The following is a 19,270-nucleotide window of genomic DNA, read 5'->3' as shown; positions in this document are numbered from 1 at the left end:
CTCTTCCTCTCCCTCTGCCCCTCCCCCCACACATCTGTGTGCACTCTCTCTCTATCTCTCAAAACAAAAAACAAAACAAAAAAAAACGCTGGCAGATCTTTCATACCGGCTAAAGCTTAAATGCCTGAAACCATTCTCCCCACCCCACACCATCGGTAAGAAAAGCTAAAAGGGAGGAATAACAGTCGCCTGGTCCCTAGTTCTGCATCTCTAGAAGCAGAGCCTGGCAGACGTTCTTCTGTCTCCTGAGGGCAATAGGGCTGCTTTTGGGTCCTCGCTGGTGGAGAGGAACGGGAAGCCCTGCTCTTTTCTTCTTCATCCCAGTCTTTGGAAGGACAATTTTACCTCCTGCCTTGGGGGTTCAGCCAGAGGGTCCAGATGGCCTTGCCAAGTTCTTAACCGGAATAATAGGAGACTAGAAGCCCAAACAGGCTGCAGCCTACCTTCTCAATAAGGTAATAGGGAGAGATGAAGCTCTGATGGAAAAACGATAGGAGCTGTGTGAACTTCCAGCTGCCCCTTGCTTGTCTTACTTAAAGTTCCAGGTGTTGAGTTTTTTATCTCTCTAGCATCAAAGCTGATGCCACTATAAAACAAGACTGTACAAATTCTTCTGACACAACTGAGTGACAAACTCTACTGACTTACCTCCAGTCTTTTCTAACTGTAGCAGTGAAAGCAGGAACTCCTCAGAAAACTGAGGCTCTTTTGGACCACCCTTGACGTTGAAAATGCTATAATAGGTGCAGGGCTTTGGGACTCTCCAAAACCTTTGACTAATCTGTATGTAGCATGGATTTCTTGGTCTCCTGGTCCTTTCTCTTTCCAGTCAGAAAACTGAAACTCTTGCACAAATTAAGGAGAGGTATATCCTGGTGTAGTAGGAAGAAGCTGAAACTATTTCTGCCCACGTCATTTATAAGACCCTCTTCTTCCTTCTCCATGGTTTCCCTGGGTTGAGTCTCTTGGTTTATCATAAAAATGATGCTTCTGCCTAGAAAACTACAAATTGCCCCCTGGGCATTAATTCTGGGATCATCGTTGTTTCCCATCTCATCGCCTCTGAAGGCCAACCCAACACCGTTTTCTTATTTCCTCAGTCTGGTGAGTCTGTGGGCTTGTTTCCTCAGTCTGTGAGTCTGGTGAGCGTGGTAACTCAGTCTCTTGGATAGTACATGGTTCCTGCCAACTACACACCCAGACTATGACTGCACACCCTCAACCACCCACCAGCCATAGCCATGTCCAGTTGTTGCTGAGTGGTCCCTCCTCTTGGCCTCAGTTTCACGCACCCTTGCCCATTTTATTTGCTCACCTGTGCTCTCTTTCCCTTCCCAAATTCCCTGAAAAACGCTTATTGAAGAATCTTGTTGTTACCGGATAAAGAGAGAAGTGCTGCTTGTCGTGGTTTATACACAATCTCAAAAGAAAAGGCTATGTAGTACATTAGTGACTAAATTATGTTCTGCAAAAAACATATAGTTGAATTACGAGGTGAAAAATTTTCTTCTTTTTTAAAGATTTATTTACGTATTTGAGAGAGAGAGAATGAGCAGGGGAAGGGGTGGAAGAAGAAGAGTGGATTCTCAAGCAGACGCCCTGCTGAGCGCAGAGCCCTGACTAGAACTCCGAGGAAGGGCTCCTGCCCAGGACCCTGAGATCATGACCATAGCCAAAATCAGATGCTTAGCTGACTAAGGCACCCAGGTGCCCCTAGGCAAACTATTTCAATGTGTCCTTCGGTGTAATTTGACTTATGTAGGAAAGACTTAAGAAATATTTTACAGGGTACCTGGGTGGCTCAGTCGTTAAGTGGTTGCCTTCAGCTCAGGTCATGATCCTGGGATCATAGGATCGAGCCCCACATCAGGCTCCCTGCTCCGCTGAGAAGACTTCTTCTCCCTCTGCCACTCCCCTGCTTGTGTTCCCTCTCTTGTTATGTCTCTGTCAAATAAATAAGATCCTTAAAAAAATTTTTTCAAATACTTCAGCTTTCATGAATCTCAGCATAACTTAAACATTTAAAACATGAAAACAGGGGCATCTGGGTGGCTCAGTGGGTTAGGGCCTCTGCTTTCGGCTCAGGTCATGATCCTGGGGTCCTGGGATCGAGCCTCACATCAGGCTTTCTGCTCAGCGGGGAGCCTGCTTTCTCCTCTCTCTTGGCCTGTCTCTCTGCCTACTTGTGATCTCTGTCAAATAAATAAATAAAATCTTAAAAAAAAAAAAACATGAAAACACATTAAAATTCTTTTTTACAAAATGTATTCAATAGGCTGGACCTCTACAGGCAAAGAAAAATATCATGAAATAATTATCTGGTTAAATCAGAAAGAAATCATTTTAGTTTGAATTTATACTGTCATACATTTTCTGTGTTCATAGCATTATGGACAACCCAAATTTCCCTGTATATAAGAACTTTAAAAAAAAATTTTTTTTAAAGATTTTATTTATTTATTTGAGAGAGAGTGAGAGAGCACAAGCAGGGGGAGCTGCAGAGGGAGAGGGAGAAGCAGGCTCCCTGCTGGGCAGGGAGCCTGATGCAGGACTCCATCCCAGGACCCCAGGACTGTGACCTGAGCTGAAGGCAGATGCTCATTAACTCAGCCACCCACATGCCCCAGGTTTTTTTAAATCTTGCTTTTTATTTTATCAAACATTCAAACATTTAGAAATTTGAGTTACCTCTGGCCTCATTTCTTATTTATTATAGTTTACATAGATAAAGCATCTGGCAAATGTAGATACTGATAAATGGTAAATTTACCAGGCAATTTTCTTATAAATAATTATTATTATTTGATTTCCAGCAGATGAGTTTATCCAACTAGAAAAACAGTAAGTGCCCAAGATTCAGAGCCTTGTAAAGAAACCAGCTTGATACCTCCAAATGTTATCATGGAGATATTTTGTTGTTGTTGGAAAACGCTGAGTGAGAAGAGAATTTTCATCAGATTTCTTCAATTCCATGAGTACCCCCCACCTTTTTCTTTCCAGTTTCCTGTAAGTGTGAGGAAAGGTGGAGAGGAGGAATGAATGTATGCATCTACAAAGATTTTTTTATAGTTCTGTGCAATTGAACAACTGTGATAAAAGGAATTTGTAGAGGAGGATATTATGATCTCATGCTTACACATATATATCATTTTCTGCATTTCTTAGGTAAATGGCATCCAGTCTTCTCTACAGAGGATTATAATTACTGAAATTTTGACTATAATAGCCCATATAGTTATGTAACTTTTTTCCACTTCTCTTTTCATGTGAAAAGTAGTTTAAATATTATTCATTTGAAAAATCTTCATTACATTACAAATAAAGAGTTGTACAGGCAAGTCATGCCATACCATTCCTTTTTTTTTTTTTTAAAAGCTTATTTGTGGCTCAGTCGGTTAAGTGGTTGCCTTCAGCTCAGATCATGATCCCGATCCCGATCCCGGGGGTCCTGGGATCAAACCCTGATTTGGGGAGTCTGCTTCTCCCTTTCCTTCTTCCTGCAGCTCCCCTACTTGTGCTCTCTTTCTCTATGTCAAATAAATAAATAAAATCTTTAAAAAAAATAAAGCTTATTATTATTATTTTTTTTTAGTAATCTCTACACCCAAAGTGGGATTCAAAATACTTCTGACCGTAAGATCAAGAGTCACAGGTTGCTCTGACTGAGGCAGCTAGGTGACCCTCTTTTTTTTTTTTAATGAAGTTTACTTATTTATTTTAGTAACATGCCAGATTCTTAAGAAAATATTCCATTAATTGTGGCAATTTTCAAAATGCCTAAGAAAGGTAACTGTTATTGAAATCTTTTGTTTTTATAACATTTCTTAAGGGAAAGATAATTGAATGTTTTGGGGTTTTTTTTAAGATTTTATTTGTTTATTTGACAGAGATCACAAGTAGGCAGAGAGAGGCAGGCAGAGAGAGGAAGGGAAGCAGGCTCCCTGCTGAGCAGAGAGCCCGATGTGGGGCTTGATCCCAGGACCCTTAGATCATGACCTGAGCTGAAGGCAGAGGCTTTAACCCACTGAGCCACCCAGCCACCCCAAGATAATTGAATGTTTAAGTTAATATTAAATAAACAACTGGGCGCCTGAGTGGCTCAGTGGGTTAAGCCGCTGCCTTCGGCTCAGGTCATGATCTCAGAGTCCTGGGATCGAGTCCCACATCGGGCTCTCTGCTCAGCAGGGAGCCTGCTTCCCTCTCTCACTCTCTGCCTGCCTCTCCATCTACTTGTGATTTCTCTCTGTCAAATAAATAAATAAAATCTTTAAAAAAAAAAAAAGAACCTATTTAAAATAAATAAATAAATAAACAACTAACTTCTAGCGTTTATACTCCTTTTCTTCTGGATTTTATTTTATTATTTTTTAAAAGATTTTATCTGTTTATTTGACAGACACAGCAAGAGAGGGAACATAAGCAGGGGGAGTGGGAGAGAGAGAAGCAGGCTCTCTGCTGAGCGGGAAGCCCCATGCAGGGCTCCATCCCAGGATATCAGGATCTGAAACAGTTAACTACTGAGCCACCCAGGTGCCCCCTGGATTTTTTTTTTTTTTTAAGATTTTTATTTATTTATTTATTTATTTGAGAGAGAGAGAGAGACAGTGAGAGAGAGCACGAGCGAGGAGAAGGTCAGAGAGCGAAGCAGACTCCCCGTGGAGCTGGGAGCCTGATGTGGGACTCGATCCCGGGACTCCAGGATCACGCCCTGAGCCGAAGGCAGTCGTCCAACCAACTGAGCCACCCAGGCGTCCCTGCCCCCTGGATTTTTAACCTTGGTTCTGAAATACATTTTATGAAAACTTGAAAGTTTCTAATTTAGCTAAATTAGAATAAAGCTCTATTTTTTTTAATTTTATTTTGTTTATTTGACAGGCAGAGAGGCAGGCAGAGAGAGGAAGGGAAGCAGGCTCCCTGCTGAGCAGAGAGCCCTATACAAGGCTCCATCCCAGGACCCTGGGATCACGACCTAAGTGAAAGGAGAGGCTTTAACCCACTGAGCCACCCAGGTGCCCCTAAAGCTCTATTTTAAAAAAGACTTCATTACACTCCATGTTCCAGTCCCTCCAGATGATATTCTTTTTCTAACTTTTCTTTCTTTCAATGTTTTGGAATTTACATTCAAATGGAATAAGAACAGAATGAGCTTATTCCTGCTAGCAAACTTCTTCATGCTTTATTCATCATTTATCTTGTATCTAGGTATCCTGGCATACTTTTCACTTTACTTTCAAATACCTTAACTTTCTGTGTTTATTTCCCCATCTTCAAATGGTGATAATAATTGTTCCTACCTCATTGGGCTACCAAGAAAATTAAGTGAATTCATATCAAAGTGCTTAGAAAAGTCCCTGGACCATAGTAAGTGCTCAGTAAATGTTAACCATTTTCATACTCGCTGTTTTAAAACTACCTTCACCTATCTCTCTGGGTTTATTTTCTAGCTACTGTTTAATTCTGACATTCTCAATAAGTACATTGAGTCAGCTTGAAATTGTTCAAGCCTAGTACCGCCTAAAGACAGAGTGAGGTGCTGAGATTCTTCCACTAATGTATTTATGATTCTTAGTTGATATGTTTTAAAACTTTTCCAAAAAGGAAAGAATTGCACAATACAGAATACTCAAAAATAATGTCTTTTTTTTTTTCAAAGTTTTAAAGCAACCTCTATACCCAACATGGACATCAAGCTCACAACCCCGAGATCAAGAGTTTCATGTTCCACCGAGTGAGCCAGCCAGGCACCCCCTAAATAATGTATTTTTAATGAGTCCAGTACAAACTGCACATACCATGCTCCAAACATTACTTGGGGGGAACTTCTCAGACAAATTCTTAAGGAATCTCTGTCCCCATGCCACCCCAACAGACAACACAGTGGCTTAATCTAGTGCCTTGTTACTCAAAGTGTGGTCCATGGACTATCAGCATAACCATTAGCATTTTCTGGGAGTTTGTTAGAAATGCAGAATTTCAGGCCTTTCCCCAAATCTATTGAAACATAATCTTCATTTCAATAGGCTCCCCAGGCAATTCATATATACAGTAAAGTTTGAGAAACACTGATATAGTTGAGATTCCACTTTTTTCCCTCCTCCAGCGAGCCAAGATAACATCATATATTTTATAAACAGATCAGGATTCCTCAACCTCTGCACTATTGATTTCTTTTTTTTTTTTTTTTTTTTTTGAAGTATAGTTGACACACAATGTTACCTTAGTTTTGGGTGTTTCACACATAGTGATTCCACAACTTTACTGTTGTGGAATGCTGTCCCCACCACAAGTGTAGCTGCCATCTGTCCATACCACACTGTACCATTGATATTTTGGGCTGCATAATTCTTTGTTGTGGGGGGCCTGTTTGCTACATACAGAATATTTAGCAGCATCATATCCCTGACCACTTGTAAGTATCAACAGTGTCTTTGTATTAGTCATTATTATACTGGTGTTTATTATTACCTTCACCTTCTGATCTATCTAGTCTGATAACATGCTGTTTGATTCTGACATTGGCTAACAATGTTGTTTTGTGAGGCAACGGTTGATCGCTAAATGTTTCCTCAGGAGCAAAATTGCCCCCTGTAAGAATCACTGAAATCGATCCACCAATTTTGCTAGGTTTTTCATTTCTTCTAAAGTCAGAGCACGTGATAGAACATTTTCTATTGTTGTTAGAATCTATTTTCAATTTATTATATGAGAAGAAGGCTTTGAAACATAATTTTGATAATACCTTCTCAAAATTACTTATGTGTCCAAATACACATGAGGTCTTACTATTCTTGTCTGCTTTTCAAGTTTTCTGTTAATGGCGATAATATCCTGAACTTCATGAGACAAATGAGTCAGATCTACTAAGTGTGAGAATTAAAGGAAGTAAAATGGGCAGCTTCTCTCTTTTTCTTTAGAGTTACAGAGTTAGAGACTTTCACATCTGGTAACATCTTTTTTTTTTTTTTAAGATTTTATTTATTTATTTGACAGAGAGAGACACAGCAAGAGAGGAAACACAACCAGGGGGAGTGGAGGAGGGAGAAGCAGGTTTCCCACTGAGCAGGGAGCCCAGCGGGGCTGGATCCCAGGACCCTGAGATCATGACCTGAGCCAAATAGATATTTAAGGACTGAGCCACCCAGGTACCCCCCTGGTAACATCTTCTTATCCACATTAATTTTCAGGGCTATGTTTGATTACAAAAGCCAAAAAAAGATTAATTTGTGAATTCAACAAATATTTATTAAGTACAACTAAGAAGTTGGCACAAAGCCCTTGCCTTTAAGGAATTTATGGGTGATGGAAAATTGAGATCCTAATTCTACCACACTCCCCCAAAACTGTTCCTCCTGTAGCCAATCTCAGAAAAACAATAATTCCACCCTTCTAGTCACTTGGGCCAGAATCCATGGAGTCATCCCTGAATCCTCTCTTTCTCACACATCCCAAACCAATCTTATAGGAAGTCCTTTGACTCTAATTTTGAGTACTTCCATGATTACCATTTGGGTCCAAACCAAAATCAATCTGTGGATGAACGCAGGGTCTCCTAAGTGTTCTCCCAAGTTCTACCCTTGCTCCCAGGCTATTCTCATCACAGTATCTAGAGTGATTCTGGTAAGATTTGAAGTCAGGTCTAGTCATCATGTCTCTGTTCAATCACTTTTATGGTTCCCAGTGTCGCTGAGAAAACAAGCCAATGCATTTACAGTGGCCTACAGTAAGGCCCTACAATTTACCTGCCCCCTTACCTGACCCCTTTAATGCTATGACTTCGTCTCCTTCTTGCTCAGTCAGCACTGGTCACAACTCTGGCCTCATTGATGGTAAAGATTTAACAACAAGCTCTGAGGAGAAAAAGTCCTGAATTTTAGCTGACTTCGAAACTATAAGTACTCCTGCCATGGCCAATGTCAGGCTACGAATATGATGTCACAAAAGTTGGAGAGAGGCACAGTGGCACATTGTTGTATGGTGTTTCCATCATGCAAACACCATTGATGTAAGTAATCTAAAGAGCATAGAGAATGGTAAAGTACAATAACATAGTTAGGAAGCGATGACTCTTGAGTATTTATTACCTTGGCTTTTAATATAATTTATTTATTTAATAATACATTTATACATAATTTAATTGTTTATAATGGCTAGTTTTGACAACCAGCTCGCAAAATTCCTGAAAACTTAACAATTGGTTCCCAGGGCTGACACTAGTTCACCACTATAAATAACACACCAATATGCTGTTGCCTCAGGGCCTTTATTTCTCCATCTGCCTGGAAAGCTCTTCTCCTAAATACTTGCAAGGCCTTCTTCTTTCATCTCATTCAGGTCTTTTTTTGAATGTTACCTTTTAAGTGACACCTTCCCTAGTCACCCTGCCGAAAACTGCTCCACCCCCAACTTCTTATTTCAATACCTTGATTCATTTCTAACCTTAGCACTTGTCACCATACAACACACCATTTCTCCTACTTCTTTGTTATTTACGTCCAGTGTCCTCCATTAGACTTAAAATCCAATGAATGTCGGGATTTTTGTAGGATTTGCTTCCTCTCAAATCCTCAGCATTTTGAACAGTGACCAGTAAATACTCAATTTAATATTTGTTGAATAAATGGGTTAGGTCACCTCTTCATTTCTTTTTAAAAACTTACTTTTCTGATTCTTGTTGCCTAATAGATAACAATACATTTATGTGTGAAGGAAATAGCATATCTTTCCATCCAGGCTACAGGTACTAATTCCACCTTCTCTAATGATCTGTTTTACTTACATATTTTTATTTTTTACTTAGAAATACAACTCTGTGGTTTCCCCTGTCCTGCTTGAGAACGATCCTAGTTAAGTGATAATTTTATTTCTCATTTCTCAATGAGTAAGAGTCTGGGACCTATTGTTGAATGTCACCTCAGAGGACTGTATAAATTTCTGACTGTCAAACTATAACTCTGAGGCTTGGCAGCCTTGTCAGATGCTTTTTTGCTATGTTCTCAAAAAGGCAGCAACTTATTTGCAGATAGTTGCTGATTCTGCTCCTGATCGATTTGAGGTTTCATAGACTGCATATAGATTATTTGCTGAAGTCTTAGACAATAAGGGAATTTAGATCCACAAAGAGAATATTCATAATTTTCCATAAACATTTTTGACAATGTAAATTGAGTTTGATAGGACTAGGACTATGCCTTTCAAGGTTAATTTTTTCATGAAAAGCGTATCTGTTCTCTCTTACCTCCATGTCTGAGCATCATACATAATCATACTGTTGTCCACATTTTATTGGTAATGTTATTTAAATCTATGGTTGTGATGTGATGTACTGTTTTATGAAGTATTTTTAAGAGCAAATAGAAAAACAATTGCTTTAGAAGATGTTCACAAATAAATATTTCTCCCAGTGTTTCTTTTCAGGCTTTACAAAGTTACAATCATCCCATAGAGATTCTTTGGAAGAAAGAGCCCATGGAATTGTGAATTTGTGTTCAATACATGAATACACCCAGTGAGTCAAACTCATGTTCAGTCCAATGTCCATTTTGTATGACTGATAGGAAGAAGAACATGTTGGAAGGTCACTGCTGTATCTCTGAGAGCAAAGTAGTATCGAGTTTCTCAAAAAAAGTGAAATGACAAATTCCATCATTAAGATAAGAGATTTACTCCATGTTCTTACTTTAACCTTTTTTTTCTTATATTATATGGACATTTAATCTTATTATTTATACATTCCTTGAAGAGCTCACCATCAGAAGAGATTGTCTTCAGTGCCAAAAGATTAAATTAAAATGCTTATTTGACCCTGGTGTGATTCTAGTAGAAAATATTTATGGCTTTGATAGGGAATAAACATGTAGTATTCACATATTGTGATGGGTATGTAAACTGATACAACTTTTTTAGGGGTTACCTTGGTAGTACCTATCACAATAACAAATACAATGTCTTCCACACCATTGTTTCACTTTTAGGATGTTAACCTAGAAATAGATATATTTACATTTGTGCCCAAAAATTAATGTACAGGGATATTCACTGCAGCATTATTTCTAAGAGGGAAAACCAGAAATAGCCTGCTGTCTTCAGTAGGGGAATGGTTAAATCATTTATATTACTAAGAAGATGTGGAAGGCTATGGGACTGTTAATAAGGACAAGGTGGATTTATATATACTAATCTTTTAAGTAAAAAACAAATCACTGAACTATGTATGGTATGGTGTCATATATATTGAACAAAACACAAAGCAAATACATTTGTAAATGCATAGAGAAGACCTCAAAGCATGCATACCACACCCTTAACAATGATTATTTCTGGGCAGGAAAAATAACTGTGGGGATATGCAGAGGGGAAATTTACTTTTTACTGTAGGTACTTCGTTCTATATTGTTTGAATTGCTAACCATGATCATGTATTACTTTCTAAATTAAAAATAATTTTAAAAAATGGTGGTGCCTGGCTGGCTCATTCGGTGGAGCATGGGAGTCTTGATCTTGGGGTTGTGAGTTTGAGCCCCATGTTGGGTGCAGACATTATTAAAAATAAAATCTTAAAAACTTTAAAAAATATATTTATTTTTTATTTATTTGACAGAGAGAGATCACAAGTAGGCAGAGAGGCAGGCAGAGAGAGAGAGGCAGAAGCGGGCTCCCTGCTGAGCAGAAAGCCCGATGCGGGCTCGATCCCAGGACCCTGAGATCATGACCTGAACCGAAGGCAGAGGCTTAACCCACTGAGCCACCCAGGCGCCCCCCCCCCATTTTTTTTAAAAATAGAAATAAGTAGTAAGTGCTAAAAAGGAATTTATGAGTTTCTGTTTCTCATATTTCCGATGAACGTTATTGTTTTGTAAGACAATGTGAGTAGAAAGAACACATAGGTTCTAATGTCGACTCAAGTACTGTGAGGTGATATGTACCTATATGTTTATGTATGTGTGTTTGAAGAGGGGGAATCAAGAATGAGATTGCAAAATAATAACTATCTGACAGGTTACTATGAGAGTTCAGTGAAATATTATACAAAAAAGTCTCACCCTGCTAGACAGCTGGCAGGCCCTCAATGCTTATATTTCCTTATCTATATCCCACTCCAAGGTTTGAAATGTTTGATTCCAGTAAATGAAGGTAATGAAAAAAATATCGGATGCATCAGACCTGTGTTCTGAATTTTATCTTGAAAATACAGTGATCAAACATCTGCTCCCATTATTTATTTTTATACTTGTTAATAACAAGCTGATTGTGAACACTCCATTTTGGCACATTCTGGGCAAAAATGATGGGCTAAATATTTACATGTAATTCAAGATACTCAGACAGAGATGACCTCCTAGGATATGATCTAAAGATCGGATGAAAAGAGGCAAAGGGACAACAAACTGAGACTATTTGTTTTTGTTTTAAAGATTTTATTTATTTATTTGACAGACAGAGATCACAAGTAGGCAGAGAGGCAGGCAGAGAGAGAGAGGAGGAAGCAGGCTCCCCGCTGAGCAGAGAGCCCAGTGTGGGGCTCGATCCCAGGACCCTGGGATCATGACCTGAGCTGAAGGCAGAGGCTTTAACCCACTGAGCCACCCAGGCGCGCCGAACTGAGACTATTTGAACTTTACAATCCACAGTGCTTTATGGGTTACACTGCTCCTTCATACCCATTTGATCCTCCATAGAAGAAACAGGCATTAATGATGTCAGCCTCATTAAACAGGTGAGATGGATGAGTAGGAAACTGAGGTCCAGAGAGGTGAAGTGACTTGCCCAAGGGCACACTCTTGAACAAAGACAGGTCTTATTCCTAGTCAGTTTTTACTATTAGTCTGCCATCCAAAAAAAAAAAAAAAAAAAGAATGGTGGCCAAGAGCTGAGAATGTAGAGGGAAAAAGTCTTTTACAACAGGACAGGGCGCCTGGTTAAGCAACCGCCTTCGGCTCAGGTCACGGTCCCAGGATCGAGTCCCGTATCAGGCTCCCAGCTCCATGGGAAGTCTGCTTCTCCCTTTGACCTTCTCGCCTCTCATGCTCTCTCTCACTGTCTCTCTCTCAAATAAATAAATAAAATCTTTAAAAAAAAAAAAAATAAAAACAGGACAGCTCCATGGGGCGCCTGGGTGGCTCAGTGGGTTAAAGCCTCTGCTTTGGGCTCAGGTCATGATTCCAGGGTTCTGGGAGTGAGCCTCATCGGGCTCTCTGCTCATCCAGGAGCCTGCTTCCCCCCTCTCTCTTGCTTGTGATCTGTCAAATAAATAAATAAAATCTTAAAAAAATAAAAAATAAATAAAAACAGACAGCTCCAGTTTTTCTGGTAATAGAATATAAGTATCTCAAATGACCAGTGTATACCAGGTATGTTATATATTAAATATAGCTTGATATTATTCAGTTAATGAATAAAAATCTTATACCTGAAACTCATCTAAAAATACTATTTTGGCAAATCCAGGAGTTGAGTTATAGAGTTTTTCTTTATTGGAAGGTGAGGGAATTATTTTTTCTTTTTATAGATTTATTTCTTTGTTAGAGAGAGAGCGAGAGAGAACGGGGAGGGTATGCAGGGACAGGGATCTCACAACCCTACTATCATGACAGAGCCGAAAGCTTAACCAACTGAGCCACCCAAGTCCCCTATGAGGGAGTTATTCTTACGTAATTTTGGTGTTAGCCATTGTTCATTCCCAGAGAAAAGATCTGCTGTTGAAAATTGCAATTTAATAAATCATTAATTAACCTCTTGGTGGCACAATGGACCTAGAAAATTTTGGTGGGCTACTTGCTGTTTAAGCATAGAAAAATCAGTAAAGCTGATTTGGAGAGCACTTGGGGACAAACAAATGGGGCAACCACGTGAAACGCCACGTGCATGTGACTTTCATAGAAAATACTATTTGGGATGATGAAGAATGTGAAGGGCAGCTATGCTGAAAAGAAGTCAAAGGTAAGGGCAGATCAAGGGCACCTGATGGCTCTTGGCATGCACCCAAGTGACACCAATTATATGGATTACAGTGTCTTCGTTCCTAGTAAGGGTTGGTTGTTGGCAGCCAGATCCCAGCCCCAAAGACACCAAGTTAAAAAGCCTTTCTCAAGATCCATTCGGGCACCTTTTCCGTGACTCTGAGATCACGAGGCGCCAAGAGTGCATGCCCCCACATCCCACCCTAACCTCCTTCACGGTTTTTCTCACCCTCAACTTCCCAGTTCCCAAAACCAGGCCTTCAAAATAGATCAGAGAAGTCCGAGGCCTACAACTGGCCTCCGGTGCGTTCTTTTCACTCCTTTTTTCCACCCCTCCCCATTTAATAAAAACAACTGGGTGTGCCCTCCCTTCTCAAAACGGGGCTCCCTCCTGAGGGGGCGGGTCCTGAACACGGCGGGCTCACACCCCGCAGGTTGGCGGGAGCAGGCGGGGGCGGGCCGGCGCGGACCCGGAGAAAGCCGAGCGAACGCTGCCGCGCGCCCAGCTCAAACTCGCGCCGCCACCAGCTCACAAGCTGCGCCCCACCTTCTCCGTCACCAAAGGCGCCCAGCCAATGAGCGGGCCGGAAAGGCCGGGCCTGCGGGCTAAGCACTGGGAGGGGGAGCAGCAGGAGGGGGACGGGAAGTTGAGGGCGGGCTTTACTTGATTGACAGGTCATTCTCACCAATCCTCCGCGCGGCTTGTCTTCGCTCTCTTCTCAGCTGGGCTCAGCCCTTGGCCCCACCTCCTCCTCCTCCACCTCCTCCATGCTCCTTTTCGACCCGCCCCACTTCCCCTCCCCCACTCTGCAGGCAAATCGCTGCTGGAAAGAGGCGGGGGCCGAAGCGGCGGGCTCGTGTGGAGACTTGAGGTGGGATTGACGGGAGATCTGGCCAATAAGACGTAGGTTGATGGCGCGGCTGTGGCTGGGACCGGCCAATGGGCAGGCGGGCTGGGGGCGGAGGCCCAGGTTCCAAACGCTCCGCGGCGCCATGGGCTGAAAACTCAACCGAGATGGAATCTCCCAGTCTGAACCGGTTTCAACCGGTTCCGAGTTTGAGGCACTAGGAGGAGGGGGAGAAGCGGCTGCAGCGGCCGCGGCAGGAGCAGCGGGAGCTACAGCATCAGCAAGAGCAACAGTAGCTACAGCCCCGGCGGCGGTGCCTGTTCCAGTCTTTGCTGCTGCAGTCCGTGCAACCACCCAGAGGGGGAGGGGGGAACCACCAGTCGCTGAGGAGCAGGAGAAGGGGGGAAAGTTTAGGCGAGCCTGGGTGGGGGGGCCCAGCGCCGGAGCCGCGTGAGAGAGGGAGCTGTATTTTGGTAGGGGGGAGTCGGACTGCAACTGGCAGCAGAGCGTCCCCCGACCTTGTGGACTCTATACCCCCTACTCCTGCCGCTTCTGCTGCCGCCTGTGGCTGGAGGGTCCCCCTGGGGCTGAATCTTTGGGACTTGACCCCTTTCCCCTCCCCCTTCCCTCACTCCCCAGCCAGGCGGGAGCATTTATTCCACGGATTAATTCCCCTTCCTTTTTTGGGGGGGCGGGTGGGTGTGTGTCGTGGGGGGTATCCCTGAAATAGTAAATATTGTTGAGCTTTTTTTGCCCTTATCTTCGTTTTTTTAATTTCCTTTTTTTTAAGGTGGGAAAACTGTGAAACCCACCTTGATTTCCTCCCCTCTCCCCCCTCCCCACCTTCCCTCGCCCTAATCCCCCGACAAGGAAAGAAGAAGCAGTTGGTTCAATCTCTGGGTAAGTCGACTGTGTCTTTGGGGCCGAGGGTCGGGCGGCGGCCGGGCGGGAGGAGGCCGGCGTGGGGCGCGGCGGCAGCAGCGGGAGGCGAGCCCGGGAGGCGGCGGCGGGCCCACAGCAGAGCCTGCGATTGAATGGAGCCGCTTCTGCCGCTGGGGGATGGAGGCGGGGAGGCGGCCGCGAGAGGGTAGCGCTTGCTGGGTTATTCGCGTGTGCGGGTGGCGGTGGAGGAAGGCGAGGAGCGTGATAGTGAAGCGGGGCCGGTGTGGGGGTGGAAGGGCTTCCCCAGCCCAGGGGGCTGGCGAGAAGTTGGGGTGATTTCAGGAACATCTCTGTAAATTATTAGGAGTGGAAGTTTCCAGAAATATTTAGTGCAGCAGCATTGAAACGTCCGCCTGCATCACGTGGCCCCTCGGTGGAGAGCTTGGGATCGGGGGAGGGAGGGGCTGCCGACTCCCTCCTCCTCTTGCAGGGAAACTCGAAATGTGTTTTTTTGCAGGCTAGGTTTAGAAATAGGAAAGGTTAGTTGGTGGTTCAGGGTTCTGTAAGTGGGATTTCGTGCTGTAGTTTGTTGGGGGGGGGTGGTTTGAGTGTGTTAAGTGACCAGATCGTTTACTGCTGGCATTGTACGGTGGATGATGCCCTGATTCTCCTTCATTCGGATGTCTCCGAGTTTGGGATGGGTGGGAAGAAGTGGTGTAGTAGAGGAAGCTTTAAAGATTTGCCTAGCAGGGATCTTCTCCGATCACGCAGAGGCCATGCTGCATTGAGAATGGGGCGGTGAACTTCAGGCGCCTGGTCTAAATGCCTCCTCCGAGTATGGGCGGGGTGAGTGCGTGCTCGGGTATGCTATAGTTAGAACTGCTGCAAATCGGTTCGGGTGGGAAGCGAGGGGAGGGCGGGCCTTCGTGAGGTGTGTTTCTACTGAATGAAGCAGGCAGTTGCCCACACATCTAAGTAGCAGTCTCTCCTTGTAGCGACTTGTTTTTTGACCTACTACTTAGTAATCATAAAGCAACGGTTATGGTTTGCATGGGAGCTGGCAGTGTGTAGCTGCCTGCTTATTCAGTTTGAAGTGGCAGTGAAGGTATTTTGGTAGTCACTTGTAGAGTCACATTGCTGGATAATCCCTTGTATATGCTATCCAGTGAGTGGATTTTAGGATTGAGTGTCCCAAGGAGAAAAGAAAGCGATTGTGGTTTCACGCTCTCCCGCCGATGGCTGTTTGCTATCTGCCTGATTGTGTATCTTAAGCGTGTGGGACACTGCTGTTAGTGGAAAGAATGTTTTGGAAGCTGTTTGATTTGGGGGACTCAATGTGCTTGGCATTGACCAGAAAGCCGCCATTTCTGTACAGTTCAAGATTAGGTAGGTCATTTCGAAGATAGCAGCTAGTTCTGAGGATGGCAAACTAATGTATTTAACACGAGATTTTATTTTAAACCTGATTTTTCACAAGAATTTAGCTCGAAGAACTCTTGTAAAGACAATGTACTTGAAAATGAAACTTTTCATAGTCAAATTGTTCAAATTGTTCTTTCTTGTTTGGGTTATTAAATTATGATAAGAGTGCCTGGGAGAAAAGTTCGTTCAGTTTTTAACCAAAAATTTAAAACTTTTGATATGTACATCTTGCTACTTTGTGGGCACTGTTTTTCAACCTCAGTTTTTAAGACTGTTCTGATCCTTAAAATTTTATGGTATAAGATGCAAGAAATTTATACAGGTTGGTGGAATATATATATTTCCATTTTTATATTCATATGTAGGTCAGATTTTTGTTGATGCATGTCAGGTATTTCGGTATTAAAAACATTAGTAATTGCTATAAAATGAGTTTTTATTAATATTGCTGACAGTAATGGGCTGAAAGATTTCAGAGGAATCAAAATTCTTGGAACTCTTAATTTCTCGATTTCTACATTATCTCTAACTTACTGACTCACCATTTATATTTAATTTTTTTGCAGTTGGCATTATCATTAAGTAAAGCATTTGCGTTAAAATTGAAATTGCTGCCAGTGTTGTTAACATTTTAAAACTGCTCTCAAGTAGCCAAGAAATAATGTCTTTCCTATCAAACAAAATGTAATCAAATCCCACCCATTTCCTGATCCTGGAAGGTTTTTAAGAGGGGGAGAAGTGGAGATGACCTGCCAACATTGTTGGGTCTAACTGCAGTCAACCAGTGGTTCTTAACCTGAGGTTTCATGCATGGCTTTCAGGGTGTCCTGAATTTTCTGTAATTTTTACAAAATTGTGAATTTTTAAAATTTAGTAGGAGCTGTCATGTTCTTCTAATTGTAAGGCATCTTGACCCAAAAAGGTTAAGGAGTACTGATTTAGTCAGCCAGACTCAAGTGGCACTGGCTTTGAAGAAAAAGCAAAAGAAAGATTTTTATAATGCTGGGCAAAAGAAATGTGAATGTGTGCCAGTATCTTGGATTAGAATCCTCTTAAAAGGATAGCATTGCATATGAGCTGGTAGGTTTTAGCCAGTGCATTATATGAAGTGAAGAAGTTCGTTTTTCTGTTATCATAGAATTTGTTTTTATTTGGAAAATAGTTGGCAAGCTTTTACAGTTTTTTTACCTTGCCAGGAAATTAAAAAATACCTGGAAATTAAAAAAAATTTTTTTTTGTAAAAAAAATTACTCTAAAGTGTTTTTCTAGACATTTGTTCAAGGAATTTTAACGTCCAAATTCATTGAGTGTTGATAGAAACAAATAGATGGTTTGAATATAGAAATTTTAAGTTCTGCTAGTAATTGGTATATACAGTAAGGAAACGTGGGTACCACATTTAGCTCTTAGCATCTTCCTGTTTTTTCAGTATATCCGAAAAATTAGGGTAATATACAGGGAAGGGAGCTCCTACTGAAATAGAAGACCCTATTTAGGAAGAGGGAAATCACTTAAACTTTATCAGTACCTAAAAATCTTAGATTAAGACTTTGACTGTTTCAGTTTTTAGGGCCATAAATTTCTAATAATGGTTCCATTACTTCTAATGGTTAGGAGTAATTTTATTTAAATATTAGTAGAACAGTAAGATTTTTCTGGTAATTTAAAGTAGGCACTAGAAAAAAAATAAAACAGACACTAGAAAAGTTGAATGGACCTTAACAAAAACAGTTATGGAGTGGCTAAGTAAGTATCTTCAGCATTTAGTTGCTTTTACTGTTACTTAGGTAGTCTCTAAAAATATTCATTGTAATACTTGTAAGAACATGGTTGAAGTAAAATAACTGGAGTAGAAAGTTTCTGACTGGTAATACCAAAATTTCATAGGCGCCTTAAATTTTTTTCTTTATTTACAGTAATCTATGCCAGCAATTATGACAATGTTAGCAGACCATGCAGCTCGTCAGCTGCTCGATTTCAGCCAAAAACTGGATATCAACCTTCTGGACAATGTGGTGAATTGCTTATACCATGGAGAAGGAGCCCAGGTAAAGTAGTTGAGCAAAACTTTAACATTATTGCGGTATTATTCGGTTTATAATAAAACTTTAAATTATCGCCTTTTTAAAAAGTTGCATAGTTTATGTTAAATTGGAACTATATATTAACCAGTGAGAAGCAGTCTGGAGAAACTGTATTATATGCATTATATTCTGACATGGTTAGAATGAGATGTTTTGGATATATTCTTACTGTTCTGTCTTTAAGAAACCTTTTGCCAGTTGAATGAAAGATAGAGCCTAATGTGAGCCTAATGTATTAAATGTTTTATAGATACTAAAGATTGTTATCTTCTGTGAATGTAATATATTTGGAGTTAAAAGATTCTTGTATTTTTGAAACATTTAAATTACAGAAGTACTTCACTGATAAAACTCCTTTTAAGAGTCCAACAATACTGAGCATCTTAAGCTATTTGAATTAAAGACTTGTAAAAGTGGTCAATTACTGTAGGCAGTTACCTTACACATAATCCATGTTTTGATCAGATTAAAGTTTTTAAACAGCCAGTTGAATGTTAGACAAGACAGGAATATTCATAAATTTTTTTTTTTTATTTAATTTATTTATTTGACAGGGAGATCACAAGTAGGCAGAGAGGCAGGCAGACAGAGAGGGGGAAGCAGGCTCCCTGCTGATCAGAGAGCCCGATGCGGGGCTCGATCCCAGGACACTGGGATCATGACCTGAGCCGAAGGCAGCAGCTTAATCCACTGAGCCACCCAGGCGCCCCCATAAATTTTTTTTTAGTTGTTGATGTTACAAGAAACTGGGCAATCTTGATTCTTCACTCTCTGGAGTTAATCACATGAAGGGTTTTAAATGAGTGAAATTTTCTATTGGATTTAAACATCTTGAGGTGATGTGACAAAAACCAGTAAAATGTTGTTACCAAGATACTATATTCCTAGTAGATGATGTCTGGTTAGTACATGGGAAGTTAATTATATCTTCAAGATACTAGTTTATATTTGCATACTTAAACCCTGAGTGCTATCGTACTGTTTAGAAACCTGAAAGGTAGAAATTGTATCTTTTATAGATGGTCCAAAAAGCATGATGTTTAAATACTACAGTGTGCATAAATATTTCAGTTTCCTC

General features: G+C 41.3%; 1 protein-coding gene across 2 annotated transcripts in view; it reads left to right on the top strand.

Annotated features, from left to right (window-relative positions):
• Positions 1-13,935: 13,935 nt before the first annotated feature.
• XPO1 (exportin 1) overlaps positions 13,936-19,270 on the top strand; it is a 48,340-nt gene continuing 43,005 nt past the window's right edge. The window contains exons 1-2 of one of the 2 annotated variants that reach the window (XM_044264042.1): positions 13,936-14,704; positions 18,025-18,156. In XM_044264042.1, coding sequence (XP_044119977.1) covers positions 18,031-18,156 — 126 coding nt within the window. In that variant the 5' untranslated portion in view covers positions 13,936-14,704; positions 18,025-18,030. Of the gene's footprint in view, positions 14,705-15,000; positions 15,533-18,024; positions 18,157-19,270 lie in introns of those variants that run through there. The other variant, XM_044264043.1, reaches the window with a different exon arrangement.

This window comes from Neovison vison, chromosome 8 (assembly GCF_020171115.1).
Source record: "Neovison vison isolate M4711 chromosome 8, ASM_NN_V1, whole genome shotgun sequence".
NCBI classification, from domain to species: domain Eukaryota; kingdom Metazoa; phylum Chordata; class Mammalia; order Carnivora; family Mustelidae; genus Neogale; species Neogale vison.
The sequence above is the reverse complement of the archived record's forward strand: the minus strand, read 5'-3'. Positions and strand labels throughout refer to the sequence as shown.